Source organism: Phacochoerus africanus, chromosome 1, assembly GCF_016906955.1.
Source record: "Phacochoerus africanus isolate WHEZ1 chromosome 1, ROS_Pafr_v1, whole genome shotgun sequence".
NCBI classification, from domain to species: domain Eukaryota; kingdom Metazoa; phylum Chordata; class Mammalia; order Artiodactyla; family Suidae; genus Phacochoerus; species Phacochoerus africanus.
The window spans coordinates 148196374-148212789 of record NC_062544.1 but is presented as its reverse complement, the minus strand read 5'-3'; the positions used below and the strand labels follow the sequence as shown (position 1 = coordinate 148212789).

At 44.7% G+C, this 16416-nt stretch overlaps 1 protein-coding gene across 1 annotated transcript in view; it reads left to right on the top strand.

The window, feature by feature from the left end:
- The window catches only part of TAMM41 (TAM41 mitochondrial translocator assembly and maintenance homolog), a 60760-nt gene extending 46102 nt beyond the window's left edge, over nt 1-14658 (top strand). The window contains exons 6-8 of the mRNA XM_047781034.1: nt 1086-1251; nt 2501-2563; nt 14523-14658. Coding sequence (XP_047636990.1) covers nt 1086-1251; nt 2501-2563; nt 14523-14599 — 306 coding nt within the window. The 3' untranslated portion in view covers nt 14600-14658. The remainder of the gene's footprint in view (nt 1-1085; nt 1252-2500; nt 2564-14522) is intronic.
- Nucleotides 14659-16416: the final 1758 nt, after the last annotated feature.

Here is a 16416-nt window from a genome sequence, read left to right as displayed (position 1 = left end):
TATGTCTGATATTTTTCTTATTGTTCTCTTGGTTGAAGTTAAATCTAAACACTTATTATAAGAATATAAGACAGATTCTTCTTGGGAAAATAATGTACTGAGCTGTTGAGGGCCATGGTGTGGGTTCTCGCTTGGCCTGCAGTCAATGTCTACATAATTTTGGAAAAATTTAGTTCTATGAAGTAAAGTATATTAGACTAGGAGTTAGGGGAACTGGGTGTGGACTCAGCTGTAGCTAACTTTTGATTCAAAGTTTTCTAAGTAAAAAGCCTAATGCATAGTTTTATATATGTTTTATTTCTGTATTTATCTTTAAACTTGATGTATTTGGAAACACATTGAGAATAGAAACCACTGGTGTAATGTACTGCTATTTAAGAAATAATGCAACTCAGTTTTATTGGTATACCTGTTCATGCTCTTATTCAACCAGTGTTTTTTGAGTACCTATTATGTGCCAGTGGATTAAAAGTGTATAAAATTAGTCTTTGTGATCTGTTTATTCCTTTATTTTATGAAATACATCATGGTACAGAAAATGCTCTGAAGACAGGAGACACAAATTTAGATCCTACTCTGATGGGCTGTCTGTTCCTGGCTTTGTTACCCTATGTCCCTCTGTTTCAAACAAGTGCTTGGGTTTGCCAGGGTGTTGGTGAATTTTAGCTGCAGCTTCACTTTGTTTAACTACTAGATTTAAGACAAATAGAAAATTTAAAACTGAGAAATTTGGTCTGTTTGAAGGAACTTAGAATCCTTGGCACGTGTTCACTTTCAGGAAGGACATGGAGTCCCTGATGGCTCAGTGGATTAAGGATCTGATGTTGTCACTGCTGTGCCTCAGGTCGCTGCTGTGGCACAGGTTTGATTCCTGATCTGAGACCTCCTACATGCTATGGGCATGACCAAAAAAAAAAAAAAAAAAAAACGGGTGGGAGTGGGGAGAACGTCCCCTTAGCACACTGCCTAGGCTAGGGTGTGAGTTCATATCTGTTTGTGTGATTTTAAGGAGAAGCCATGTGTCTTTGAATTATTTGTACATTTCAAAGCACTTTTCATAGACGTTATCCTTTTTTTTTCCTTAGATAGATAAAAGCCCAGAGGGACAATTCACTCAGCTATTGACATTGCCTAAAACCTTACAGCAGCAAATAAATCATATTATGGACCTTCCTGGAAAGAACAGAGATGTGGAAGAAACCTTATTACAAGTTGCTCATGATCCCGACTGTGGAGACGTGGTGCGACTAGGTGCGTTGACGAATTAGACGTGGAGGAAGTTCTGGCCGTGGGTAAAAGCACACGTGGTGGCCGAGACAAACTCTTTTCTTTATTGTCTAGTGAGATGGAGAGAGAGGTTGCTTCTAGGAGGCGAAAAACACTCACAATCTGGGGGTTTTCCAAACCTGAATCCTCATCTGTTTGAAGTACGATGCTGGAAGTACTTTTGTTTTCAGATCCCTGGGCCCTAAATCACTGTCAGAGAGGGAAACAATGATTCCTTTGGTCCCAAAAGCATAACTTCTATAAGTTATTTCAAAGACATTCTGTGTTCTTCATGGTGGTCTGAGGAGGAAGGAGGCTGGTGACATTTTTAATACCTTTATAACATCAAGAACACTGCTGTCCTGGCTGGTGCCCTGGCACTGTGTCTCGTGGGGTGCTCAGTAGGTCTCTTCCCTTATTGCCAGGGCCCCCCTGACTTGGACCAAAGATCTGAACCTGATTGTCAGAGACCCACTGCCCTTTGGGCCTCAGAGGTGGTTCACGAGGTCAGTCAGGGAGGAAGTCCTTGTGAACTTGGAACGACCTCAGACCAGCCCACATTTGTGTGCTGAGCTTCCCCGGGAGCAGCCCAACCACCATGCAGGATGCGGGTCACAGTCACAGTGACAGAGCTGTGCAGAGAGAGCCCCTGGCCCAGCTGGCAGAGTGGAGCATGTGTTGAAGGCCCCACGTGTGTCTTCTGCAGATACACAGGGAAGCCAGTCACTATCTGCTTTTCATCTAACGTGGTTCTGTCCCCATTGTGGGCTCCGCGGCCCTTCTGAGGGGTGGAAGGGCCGTCGTCACAGAGGAGCCTTCTCAGTGTCTTCAGGATGGGTTTTCCCCGAAGGCAGAAATGTTTGGTGTTTGGGGTTTTTTCCCATTCTTTTCTCATCTTGGAATTGAGATACAGTAGACGTAAGCAGATTTAAAGGGAAAAAATGACCTTGGAGGGTCACCTAACCCACCCATTTGTAAGATGAGAAGGCCCAGGCCCAGAGGGGGGCAGTCATGTGCTCGTGTTCACACAGCTGGTCAGTGACACAGCTGGTTAGTGACACAGCTGGAAGCTCCAGCCTCCTGGCTCTCGATCCTGATGTCCTTTGCACTGTCACTCTGACACCAGGAGAGAGAGAGATTTGTAACTGGGAAGACTATCTGGTTTCAAGGTTCCACAGTGTTAAGATGACTAACATCTGGCTTTCTTGGCATCCTTGTTGGTTTTTTCTCACAGCGCTCTCAGCAATCGTGAGACCTTCCAGCATGAGACAGAGCACGAAAGGCATTTTCACTGCTGGTAAGAATTTTTTAAAATCCACACTCACCATACCTGCTGGATTGAAGGGCCTCAGTGCTGCTGGTGAAAATGTGAAGCTTTATGTGTATCTTACCAGCGCTTGTGCAGTGCTGGCTTTTAACGGTCCTAACCTAGGACACTGCAGTAACATCAGACAGGCAGCCGGTGCTGTAATCCAGGCATCTGAGGTGCTGTTGGATGGCTTTGCCGCCCCTCTGCATTTTCCCGTTGCTCCTTACATGCAGTTTCCCCTCATGTTTTTATATTTATGAAGGTTACATATGATACTATCACAAAAACAGTGGTACCCTGCTTTCTCCCTTTACTCATCTCTAGAGACAACCGCTTACAACTGTCCTAGTGGGGTATTTTTGTTTTCACTGCTAATTCTCTGAATAATAAGCTCAGAGTGCTGCTTCTATCCTTTTTAATCTTAGGCATCCTCTGTGGACCTCTTACTCTAGCAAATGACCTACCTCCTTCCCTGCCACACGCATACGCCCACACACACCCCCACACACACACACCTCTCTGTGCTCCAGATGTTTGTGTCATAGCTCTGGTGAGCTCAGTCTTCAGCTTCCATTGTCCAATTATATTACTCAGATTCATAGCTGAGCCACGTGACATGCTTTTCCTTCCCTGCACAACTTTCTTTCCCGGGAGGTTGTCATCACCTGTCTCGTGTGAAGGAGCCTGTTCCTGTATCCCTGCCTTGGGTTTTCATGGCGCACACTCTGTTGAGGTGAAGCACACCTTCCAGGGGACTTCCTGAGAGAGGTTGCCTGGGAGGCAGGTTTGGCGACCTCCTGTGGCCAGACATCTTCCATCCACCCTCACGCGTAGCTGAGACCACGACTGGCGCTAAATGAGGAACGGTGGTCCTTTAGAGTACTGATAGCCTTGCTCCACTTCCCTTCTCCCTTCTAGGGTTGCTGTGAAGTCAAACACTGTTCTGATTCTTAACCCTTGTGTATGTTCTTTCTGGAAGCCCTTTAGGTCTGCTTTCCCCCAGGGCTCTGACAGTGCTCAGTGGTGCTTTGATGAGAGTCTGGTTTTGTCTGTTATATTGGAAACTAATTGCCTTTCTGTTTAGAAATTCAGAATATAGGAATATAGGGGAAATTTACTGTATTCTTTCTCAGTTTTCTGTCTTCTCCTTCTGGAATTCCTGTTACTCAAATATTGCACCTCCTAGACTAGTCCTTCAATTTCCTTCCTTTCATCTCCCTTTTTAAAATCCCTTTGTCCTCTTGCTTTGCTCTCTGGGAGAGCTTCTCTAGTTTCCAACTCTTCTACTGAGTTTTTTATTTCTGCCATTTTAATTTCTAGGAGCTCTTTTTTTTTTCTTTTTCTTTCTATGAACATTCTTTTTGAAACATCCTGTTGTTGTTTTATGGGCCTAAGCATTTGAACACATCTTTGGATATTGCTGAATTGCCCTCCAAAGTGGTTGATCAACTTACCATCTCTTGAGCAGTAAAGAAAAATTCTTGTTTCTCCCCATTCTTTCCAGTGCTTGGTGTTGTCAGTGACTTTTCTAGTTCATTCCTTTTATGTCACCACCTGCGGCACCCGGCCATCCAGGATACAAAGTGAACACGAGACCGTCCTGCCCTCAGGGACTTTGTCATCTAGAAGGGATTCAGGTGCATAAATCTGCAGTGCCGGGGATAAATGGCACAAAGAAGGGAGCCTTCTTTCAGGCTGATTCTGATCCCCAGGTGAGGCAGCTACATGATCACACCACTGAGCGTCTTGCACCAGCTGCCTGGGGACATGGCCAAGTGCCATCCTCCTGAGTCTTTGGGAAGATGAAGGTGAAGAGCCAGGTAGCTCATGTGCCAGATCTACATAGTTAAAGATTTTCCTGCCTCTCAGGGCTGCATGGCTTTGCATTTCCAATGAAGGTATTTATTTAATCAATTTTCCTGCTGACTTATCTTGGCAAGACTGAAGATGAGGTGCTTTTGTTTGCTTGGGTGGCTCAGGCTTTTAATCTGTGTGTTGCATGATTGCAGCTCCCTAGGTGAGGCTGGTTGGTTTGGCTTTTTTTATTTTTGGCTTCCTCTCCTATAAGGAAGTACTAGATTTATTTATTGATTTAGTTGTGATAATGGTGGTGTTGGGGGGGGTTAAAAATCACTTTCTTTAGAAGTACCTACTAAAATATTTACAGATGAAAGATAAGAGTGTCTGAGATTTACCTCACAAGAAAGCATGATGGAGGGAACTAGGAAGGGGCAGATGACACAAGATTGGCCCCGAGTTGATACATTATTGAAGCTGGATGAAGATACATGGGAAGAAATTATGCTATTATTTTATAAGTTTGAATTCACCTCAAGTAAAAGTATCTTAAAATCCATCATCATCATCTCTTGAGCTGTCACCTAAAGTAATCTTTGGTCCTCTTTCCTCCTGATCTTTCTCATCTCCAGCAAAGGGTGGTAGGCATCCCCTCGCAGAACCCACAGTCCAGATTTCCTGTGGCCTTGGTGAGCCCAGGGCTGTTCCCCACTCCCAGTGTCACCTCATTGGATTGTGGAACCAGAGTGACAGAATGTACACAGCTGCACTGAGGCTGAAGGAATGGTAAAAAGAGATGAGCACTTCTTCAGAGTCACTGGGTTGACTTACCCTATGCTCTGGCTTCTCTGGCTTATGGTGGTTGAGGGCTGTGATGAAGGTGGCTCAGGCCAAGGACAGGCATTTGGGAGCCCCAGAGACTGGGGTTCAAATTCCAGCTTAACTCCTGTGACTTGGGTACGTTCCCTAACTTTTCTGAGTTTCAATTTCATAGGGATAATTAGGCCTGCCTCATCAGATTATGAAAATTGTATCTTGATATATAAAAGCATTAAACTGGAATTTACTTGTGGCACATTGGGTTAAGGAGCTGACATTGTCACTGCTGCAGCTTTGGTCACTGCCGTGGCATGGGTTTGATCCCCAGCCTGGGAACTTGCATGCTGTGGGAGCAACTTTAAGAAAAAGGCGTCTCGGGAGTTCCCGTCATGGCGCAGTGGTTAACGAATCCAACTAGGAACCATGAGATTGCGGGTTCGATCCCTGGCCTTGCTTAGTGGGTTAAGGATCCGGTATTGCCGTGAGCTGTGGTGTAGGTTGCAGAAGTGGCTCGGATCCCACATTGCTGTGGCTGTGGTGTAGGCCAGCAGCTACAGCTCTGATTAGACCCCTAGCCTGGCAACCTCCATATGCCACGGGAGCGGCCCAAGAAATGGCAAAAAGACAAAAAAAAAGGGGGGGGGGGCGTCTAGGAGTTCCCATCGTGGCTCAGTGGTTAACGAATCTGACTAAGAACCATGAGATTGCAGATTCGATCCCTGGCCTTGCTCAGTGGGTTAAGGATCCAGTGTTGCCCTGAGCTGTGGTGTAGGTTGCAGATGCAGCTCGATCCCTCGTTGCTGTGGCTCTGGTATAGGCTGGTGGCTACAGCTCCGATTAGACCCCTAGCCTGGGAACCTCCATATGCCGTGGAAGCTGCCCAAGAAATGGCAAAAAGACCAAAAAAAAAAAAGCCTCTAGTAGATGCAAACTATTGCATTTAGAGTGGATAAGCAATGAGATCCTGCTGTATAGCCCAGGGAACTATATCTAGTCACTTGTGATGAAACATGATGGAGGATGTGTGACAAAAAGAATATATACACACATACATATATATATGTATATACATATATATATAGCAGAAATTGAAAGAACACTGTAAGTCAACTATAATTTTTTTAAAAAGGCATCTAGCACCGTGCCTACTCTTTCCACTTTTTTTTTTTCATGTATACATTCTTTTTTCTCACATTGTCATGCTTCATCAGAAGTGACCAGACTTAGTTCCCAGTGCTATATGGCAGGATCGCGTTGCTTATCCATTCCAAAGGCAAAAGTTTGCATCTATTACCCCCAGATTCCCAGTCCCTCCCACTGTCTTCCCTTCCCTCTTGGCAACCTCAAGTCTCTTCTCCAGGTCCATGATTTTCTTTTCTGTGGAAAGGTTCATTTGTGCCATATATTAGATTCCCGATATAAGTGAAATCATATAGTATTTGTCTTTCTCTTTCTGTCCTACTTCACTTAGTGTGAGAGTCTCTAGTTCCATCCATGTTGCTGCAAATGGCATTATTTTGTTCTTTTTTATGGCAGAGTAGTATTCCCTTGTGTATATAAACCACATCTTCTTAATCCATTCATCTGTCGATGACGTTTGGGTTGTTTCCATGTCTTGGCTATTGTGAATAGTGCTGCAATGAACATGAAGTGCATATGTCTTTTTCAAGGAAAGTTTTGTCCGGATATATGCCCAAGAGTGGGATTGTTGGCTCATATGGCAGTTCTATATATAGTTTTCTAAGTGGTTTTCCATAGTGGTTATACCAATTTACATTCCCACCAACAGTGCAGGAGGGTTTTCCATAGTGGTTATACCAATTTACATTCCCACCAACAGTGCAGGAGGGTTCCCTTTTCTCCACACCCACTCCAGCATTTGTTATTTGTAGACTTACTAACAATGGCCATTCTGACTGGTGTGAGGTGATACCTCATAGTAGTTTTGATTTGCATTTCTCTAATAATCAGTGATATTGAGCATTTTTTCATGTGCTTGTTGGCCATCTGTGTATCTTTTTTGGAGAAATGTCTATTCCGGTCTTTTGACCATTTTTCCATTGGGTTGTTGTTGGCTTTTTTGCTGTTGAGTTGTATAAGTTGTTTGTATATTTTAGAGATTAGGCCCTTGTCAGTTGCAGCATTTGAAACTATTTTCTCCCATTATGTAATTTGTCTTTTTGTTTTTTTTATGGTTTCCTTTGCTGTGCAAAAGCTTGTCCGTTTGATTAGGTCCCATTGGTTTATTTTTACTTTCATTTCTATTGCTTTGGGAGACTGACCTGAGAAAACATTTGTAAGGTTGATGTCAGAGAATGTTTTGCCTATGTTCTCTTCCAGGAGTTTGATGGTGTCTTGTCCTAATATTGAAGTCTTTAAGCCATTTTGAGTTTATTTTTGTGCATAGTGTGAGGGTGTGTTCTAGTTTCAGTGATTTCCATATAGCTGTCCAGTTTTCCCAGCACCAACTGCTGAAAAGACTCTTTTTCCCATTTTATATTCTTGCCTCCTTTGTCAAAGATTAATTGACCGTAGGTGTCTGGGTTTATTTCTGGATTCTCTATTCTTTTCCATTGGTCTGCCTGTCTGTTTTGGTACCAGTACCACACTGTCTTGATGACTGTGGGTTTGTAATATTGCCTGAAGTCTGGGAGAGTTATGCCTCCTGCTTGGTTTTTGTTCCTCAGAATTACTTTGGCAATTCTGGGTCTTTTGTGGTTCCATATAAATTCTTGGATTGTTTGTTCTAGTTCTGTAAAAATGTCATGGGTATTTTGATAGGGATTGCATTGAATCTGTAGATTGCTTTGGGTAGTATGGCCATTTTTACAATATTAATTTTTCCAACCCAGGAGCATGGGATATCTTTCCATTTCTTTGCATCCTCTTTAATTTCCTTGATTAATATTTTATAGTTCTTAGCATATGTCTTTCACCTCCTTGGTCAGGTGTATTCCCAGGTATTTGATTTTTTGGGGTACAATTTTAAAAGGTATTGTATTTTTATATTCCTTTTCTAATATTTCATTGTTAGTATATAGAAACGTAACTGGTTTCTGAATGTTAATCTTATATCCTGCTACTTTGCTGAATTTGTTGATCAGTTCAAGTAGTTTTTGGGTTGAGTCCTTAGGGTTTTCTATATATGGTATCATGTCATCTGCATAAGAGTGACAATTTTACCTCTTCTCTTCCAATTTGGATAACTTTTATTTCTTTTGTTTGTCTGATTGCTGTGGATAGGACTTCCAATACTATGTTGAATCAAAGTAGTGAGAGTGGTCATCCTTGTCTTATTCCAGATTTTAGTGGGAAGACTTTCAGCTTTTCTACATTGAGTATTATATTGGCTTTGGGTTTGTCATAAATGGCTTTTATTATATTCAGGTTTGTTTCCTCTATACCCCCTTTGGTAAGAGTTTTGATCATGAATGGATGTTGGACTTTGTCAGATGCTTCTTCTGCATCTATTGAAATGATCATGTGGTTTTTGACTTTTCTCTTGTTAATGTGGTGTGTGATGTTGATTGATTTGCATACATTGAATCATCCTTGTGAACCTGGGATGAATCCCACTTGGTCATGGTATATGATCTTTTTTATATGTTGTTGGATTCGGTTGGCTAAATTTTGTTGAGAATTTTTGCATTTATTCTTTAGAGATGTTGGTCTATAGTTTTCTTTTTTCATAGTATCTTTGTCTGGTTTTGGTGTTAGAGTGATGGTGGCATCACAGAATGTCTTTGGGAGTGTTCCTTCTTCAACCTTTTGGAAAGGTTTAAGGAGATTGGGTATAAGTTCCTTTTTGTATGTTTGGTAGAATTCGCTTGTGAAGCCATCTGGTCCTGGACTTTTGTTTGTAGGGAGTGTTTTTATTACATATTTGGTTTCATTTCTAGTGATCAGCCTATTCAGTTGATCTATTTCTTCTTGATTCAGTTTTAGCAGGCTCTAAGTTTCTAGAAAGTTGTCCATTTCTTCTAGGTTGTCAAATTTGTTGGCATACAATTGTTCATAGCATTCTCTTATTGTTTTTTGTATTTCTCCAGTATCCATTGTGATTTCTCCCTTTTCATTTCTTATTTTGTTTATTTGGGTTTTTTCTCTCCTCTTCTTGGTGAGTCTGGCCAGAGGCTTGTCAAATTTTGTTTACCTTTTCAAAGAACCAGCTTTTATGATTTCCTTCCTTCTGCTGACTTTAGGTTTCACTTGTTCTTCTTTTTCTAATTCATTTAGGTGGTGGGTTAAGTTGTCAATCTGAGATTTTTCTTCTTTTTTTGAGGAAGGCCTGTTTTGCTATGAATTTCCCTCTGAGCACTGCTTTTGTGGCATCCCATAGATTTTGAGTAGTTGTGTCTTCATTATCATTTGTCTCAAGGTATTTTTTAATTTCCTTCTTGATTTTCTCATTGACCCTTTGGTTTTTTAGTAGCATATTGTTTAGTCTCTGTGTAGTTAGTTTTTTCTCATTTCTTTTCCTGTGGTGGGTTTCTAGTTTCATGCCATTGTGGTCAGAGAAGATACTTTAAATAATTTCTATAGTCTTAAATTTGTTAAGGTTAGCTTTGTGCCCCAGTATGTGATCGATCCTTGAGAATGTTCCACATGTACTTGAGAAGAACATATATTCTGGTTTTTTTGAATGTAATGTCCTGAAAGTGTTTATTAAGTCTAATTTTTCTATTGTGTCCTTTAGGATCTCTGTTGCCTTATTGATTTTCTGTCTAGAGGATCTGTCCATTATTGATGTGAGTGGGGTAGTCTTTCCACTTTGGTCCCATAACCTAAGTTTCCTGAGGTCTCTGTACAGCAGGCTTCCCTGCATTGTCATACTTCCATAGTGTCGACACCTTCACCAGAGGCCTGAGTGGCTGCTTTATTGCTTCTCTTTCCTCTAACTTCACATTGGGCTTCAGAACCTCCGTGCTCCCGCACTTTGCTCTTTAGGAGTCCTCTTGCAGTAGTCATAGTTGCTGTTATGCTGCCTGGCTCTTTCAGGGTCCATCTTCCTGCAGTCTCCAAGGTTAGGCCTCTGTTCAGTTTCTCAGGCAGCTGGTGTATCACCTGCAGGGTGAGAAAGCCCCAGTGTATGTGGTTGCATTCTGACTCCTCTGTAGCCCTTGTCACTCCTCCCCCTGCAACCACCCACTCACAGTAGCAGTAAAGGGCAAGGGTCTTCTTTTCCTGAGCTAGTGAATACCTTTTCTATTCAAATACCGTTAAATTAGGGAGAGCTAAGCTAAGATTGCCATCAGAAGACCCTGGTTTGAAGTTGTAGTTCATGCCTTCGCTGTATAACCTTGGAGTGCTCATTAGCCCTTCTTCCTTTAAATAGAGGAGATAGAAGATACTAATATCCAGCTCTCTGCATGTTCCAAGAGTGTCTACTGTGTACCCAGCACCCAGCAGGTGCCCTATTAACTTGAGTGAGGCTAGGTCTAAGGATCACTCTGTTCCTAGAAGGTGGAAGCCAGCCATTGACGGCAGCCCAGAGGGTTGCCCTTTCTAGTGAATGGTGTTGGGGGGCATGGCAGGTGTAATGTTATAAGGTTTAAGTCCCCTTCAAAGATCAAGACCTAAGAGTCTCTCACCATATTTCATTGTAATGCCCCTTCCCCGCATCTTGAGCAGCCTGGGCTGCTTGCTCCCTGCTGGAAAAGGAGTGTCGGTCATTCCTCACACCACCTCTCTGTAACCTGTTCCCCACAGAGAGGGGTACAAAAACAGTTGTAAAGTGAGTCTCGTCTCTTTTTACCTGCAAGGGCTCTCTCACTCTCTTTGAAAATGTACTTTCTCTTTAATAAATTTGTAAAACGTCCACCATTCCAATGTTTTGCTACTCTGAGACAGAGACTGAGGCAACTAATTCTGTCATAATGATGACACCATGCTCACGTGGTCTGACACTCTGTCCTTCTGTCCCCTGAAGTTCCCCTGCCACCAGATATACCCATCCTCCAAGGTGCATACAGAACTGCTTCCCAAGACAAGCACCGCTTCCTCCCCTTAGCCTGGGAGTTGGTTATTAGGAAACTAATGCTGATCCTAAGACTGTGCTGTAGCCCAGTTCTCATCAGGGTCTTGGGTCACAGCCAGAGGGCCTCTCAGGAGAGTGGAAGAATGTTCCAGCTCAGTACTTGCCTGCTCCTCCTTCTACGGTGGCAGCAGATGGCATCACAGCTCAAGCTGGTAACAGAGACCAGCGAGCAAACTGTCATGTTCTGCTCAGACACAGCCTTTCTGTTTCTAACCTGAGCAGAGAAGTGGAACTGTTGCATCTGGGGCAGGGGTGGTGGTGGGTGCAGGGAGCTTAGAGAGAAAGGGGGACTTAGCAAGTAGACTGAGAAGTGAGTAGGAGTCAGACAGGGGAAGGCCTTCAAAGCCTGAAAGAGAATCCAGAGTTTCACTGAGGGTGGAGGGAAGCGGCTGAAGGATTGTAGAAAGACCACCGTCACCAGAGAATAGCGACCAGCCTCAGGGGAGAGACCACTGTTACTTGGGAAACCGAGGCTACTGTCCCATTGGCCAGGTGAGGATGGCGCCCGGGCTTGGCTTCATGGTGAAGAGTAGAGAGATGCAGGCAGTCCTTGGAAGGCACACAGTCCTGGGGGGTGAGGAGTGTGGCAGTGAGGGGAGGAGTCAGGTCCCAGGCATCGGGCTTAGGGAGCAGGTGGCAGTGGTGCCCTTCCTGGAAGTGGGGGAGGATGACAGGCTTCATGTTTGAGATCTTGCTTTATTCTCCACCTGACTTTCTAGTCAATCAGAATTAACTTTGGGGTCAAATACCTATTTACTTCTCTAGCTTCAAAAGATTCAACTGAGTTTCCAAGACAGGTTTAGTCTTGATCTTAGAAAGATTCTGGCATGCTTCATTTAATCCTTCCCAGCCCTTTCCTGAACATAATAGAATGGATCGCTGCTGATCCTCTGCTTCTCCTTTCTTAGAACTAAAATGTTTTCCCCCAATTTTTGGTACCTACATGTTTAAATGAGAAGAACATATAATAATAGTCAAGATTTTTCTGGTGATATATTTATCATTTAAACATAAAAGTTTTAAAAATAAAATTGCCTCAGAAGAGATTTTCTTTATAAGTATAGCTAACTTGGATGGAAATTAATTGGAAGAATATTGGGGCTTACTGATTTTCTGCCCTAAAGATCTGAAATAGAGAATTATGGGAGGCTACAGACCGTTCCCAGCCTGGTCTCATCTCTGCATCACATTGTTTCCTGGAGAATTTTGTCTGTCATTGGACCTAGCAGTTTAGGTCTCTCAGGAAAATTGATAGTCTCACACAGGTGCTAATTTTGCTGTAGGTCACATGAGACAAGCTGAAAGTCAACAGAAGCAAAACCTTAGGAGCCATGTATTGGAGTAGATTTCCGTATGTTTCCGAAACAAAATCCTGACTTTGGGTACTAATCAGAGTTCATAACAACAAGCTTTAGGTAAATGGGCATTTGCCTAAAGAAGCAAATTTGACTGCAGCTTCAGGAAGTTCACAGCCTGATGTCAAAGCTCTCCGTGGGCCCCTTATCGGAGAACTCTTCATCGGGTCCAGGTTGTTGTTTTGCAGATGAGGAAATTGATGCCCATAGAGGGGAGTCGCCCTGCACCCAGCACTAGCACCCTGGTCTCCTGACCCCAGCACCATTCCCTGCGGCAGTCTTTGTGAGAATATGTCTCTGGCAGAGCCAGCTAAGAGAGAGACTTTTTAATTAAGGGAGGTTTCTATCCACTAGCGGTGAAAAACTGGCTCCATGGTGATGCTCACGCACTGTAGTGTATTTACCTTAAATGTTAAGCTCCAGTGTGTGACGAAGGCTTGCGAAGCGGAGCTGGGACTCATCATGGTCGAGGCATCTTCCTCTCGCTATGACTCATTGCCCTGGGGTTGCTGTGTTGAGCCTTACTGTGTGCAGCTACCTTAGTGTCTTGATTAGTTCTGGCTGGAATTTGAAAAAGCACCTTACGTAATAAGTTTCCAGTCCCAGTGCTCAAGTGGGTGAGGTTTACCAGAGTGGTTGCTCCAGGGAGAAAACTAAAAGGGGTGGGGAGGCAGGGAAAGGAGCTCTGAGTTTCTCGGTGAGGCTGTTGTTTGCGATAGTCAGTGGACAAGCCAGGCCAGGGTTTCTAGAAGCTTCCACTAATGGTTTTACCGACGCCCTGCCTTTTTACCTGCCACTGCCTGCAGTAGCCTTGTAAAAGGTCCCAGGTGCACCAGGCAGCCTGCAGGTAATGTGACCAGGTATTTTCAAGCAAGCATTCACACTCTGGTGCTTGGCGTCTCAGGAACCGGTCCTGTGACCTCGTCAGCAGTGCCCATACGGTGCGCTGTGCGCTCACACCCACAGCGCAGACCACGGTCTGCGTCTCAGGGTGAAGAAGACTGTGCGGATCTTTGGGCCACACCCTGAAACACAGACTGAGTGATCTCATCCTCGACACAAAGGAGGTCAAACCCATAACACGGTCTGCACATGGGATCCTGAGACCCAGCAGTGACTTCCTGGTTGTCCCATCTCATTTGACCTCTTTCCTGTGAGCCCCCAGTGAACCTCTTCTCCAGTTTCCTCAGGTACTTGTGATGCGGTATAGGGGGGCCCCAGCTGCTAGAAGGACAGGTACGTGGATGAGTTGCATCTGTTGTGTCATTACCAGTGTTGACTGAGCACCCACCTGTGCTGGGTACCAGTAGGTGATGGGGACACAGGGATGGATAGGACAAGGTCCCTGTCCTCAAGGAGCTCCCAGTCTAGGGGGGGCCAGGTATGCTCCGTGCAGCATAGTGAGCGCCATGCTGGAGGTCAGCACAGGTGCCGTGGAGCAGTAGGAACAGTGTCTGAATTGACTGGAGAGTCGGGTGCTTAGGGAGGAGAAATCTGAAAGGGGCCTCGGGGTCTCAGGCAGACATGCCTACACTACAGGCAGACGGGCATCCATGCAGGGATGCGGCAGCAGGGATCCGGGAGGCCATGGGCTGGGAAGAGGCCAAGGATGCCCACATACACAGAGGCTTGTTTTTGTCTTCCTTTCTAACTCCTTTTTAGAAGAGCTGCTAAATTCAAAGGTGGCAATTTACTTGTAACTCAGACTCCCTGAGCCCAGAAGCTCAGGTGCCTTTGGCATCCGTATCCCTGCTTCAGTAGATGCAGAATCGGCCTTTCCCCCTCACATTGCTCTCGGTGTCCCCAGGTCTCCTGGACCCCACTGGCAACCCATCTCCCGTCCACGCTGAAGTGGGTCTCATCCAAACATTATGGCACCTCCACGCGCCTCCACCCAGGAAGCCTCCATGTTCTCACTGTCTCTTCTTTTCTCTTTTAGGCCTGAAGAAGTCAGTGATTTATAGTTCACTAAAACTACATAAAATGTGGAAAGGATGGCTGAGAAAAACAATCTGATTTTGCTCACTTTTATCTGTCTTATGTGTAGATTAATAAAATGATCCTTTTTGACAGAACAGTGTCTGTTACTTTGACCCCGAATTTGACATCTTGGTTTGCATAAAACTTAACTTTGGGAATGTATGCATCAGACTTTACCCAGGGGGGTCCCAGTACCTCTGAGGACTCAAGTTGAGAAGCATCCTCTTTACACATCTGGGCTGTGTTCCCAGCACTTCGGCTATAGGCTGTTTGGCGTGAGGGTTGGAGGCCTAAGAAGTGGTGCAAACAAGGGCAGGAGGTTGGCTCTGTCCGCCTGGGCTTTGTTCCCCAGTGAGAGCTCACCAGTGCCCATTAGCATCTTCCTGGATCTCTGTGTCCACAGAGGTGTGTGTGTGGTGACCCAAGTGAGGAGCCTGCGACAGACCCATGCAGAGCTTTTCCTTCATTGCACAAGTGTTGGGGCCGGGAAATAGCCAAGGACTCCTGAGCTCAAAGAGGTGGAAAGTCAGAGGTTGTGGTTTCAGAGCTGGTTTGATCCAGCAGGTTATCTGGTCACCTGGAACCAGTTTGCCTCCTCTCCCTGCCCTTTGCTGAGTTAATATCATACTCAGGCCAGCTCCCCTCTTAAGTCTGAGACCCTGACAACAAACACAGGATGCATGCACCCACAGCACATCTGAAGTTCTCTTAGAAAAGCAAGGAAACTCTGAGGCCCCCAGCAGACCTGTCTGGACTCCTGGGCCCTGATTGGTAACTTGCCTGTCCTGGCATCAGTAATGACAGAGGTGGAACAAGGCTGGGCCTGAGACTCCCTGCCACCAGCTCTCAGGCTGCAGGAGGAGCAGGCCAGGGGGTGGGGTGGCGGGGGGTTGAGGGTGACTGTTGGGAGACAGCGTCTGTCCCCTCACCAGCATCATCTCTGCAGTCCAACCTCAGGTCTTGCTTCCTTTCCTCAGATTGTCTCCTCACCTTGCACTGTTCCGTTGCCCAGTGCTCTAGTGCATACCCTTTGGTTCTTTTGGAAATTTGAACATTAGTTTTCTATTTATTTTTTCTACCTTTGGCTTCAGCTCATTCCAATCCAGAAGAGCTCAGGCTTAGGATATGACCAAACTGGGTTTAATCTATGCCCCAATGCTGACTAGCTGTGTGACTTTGGGCAAGTTGTTTGGCGTCTCTGAACAGTTTTACCATCTCTGAAACAAGAATAACCATGCAAGCCTCCTTGGGCTGTGGTGAAGGTCCTGCAGGCCAAGTGTCCTGTGTATAGGGTCTCTGCCTGGTAGCATTCAGTAAATGTCCCTTCTATCATGACTTTGTATTACTGTTTTTGTTACTATTTTCCTCTCCAAGCCTTTTTGTTTCTTGGGTCAGGTTCTTCCTCAGGAAGCTATAATGATTCCCCACTGCTTATAGGGTAAAGTATTTCTCATCAGCCTTAGTCACTTGGGCTGCCATAGCAGATAGCACATATCAATTAGTTTATAATCAGCAGAAATTGATTTTTCACAGTTCTGGAGCCTGGAAGTCCAAGATCAAGGTGCCTGCATGGCTGGTTTCTGGAGGGAGTCCTCCTCCTGGTTGTAGAGGGCTGTTCCTCTCACGGTGGAAGGGGCAGAACCAAAGCCAGCTCTTAGATCTCTTCTTTTAAGGATACTAATCCCATTCATAAGGGCCCCACCCTCATGACCACACTACCTCCCCTATTCCCCTCCTCTGAACACAGTCATGTTGAGAGGTGTGGATTTTGAGGGGACCCAAACATTCAATCCATAACATGCCTATTCAGGACCTATAAGCTGGCTTTATTTAACTTCAGCCCTCTGTATCTG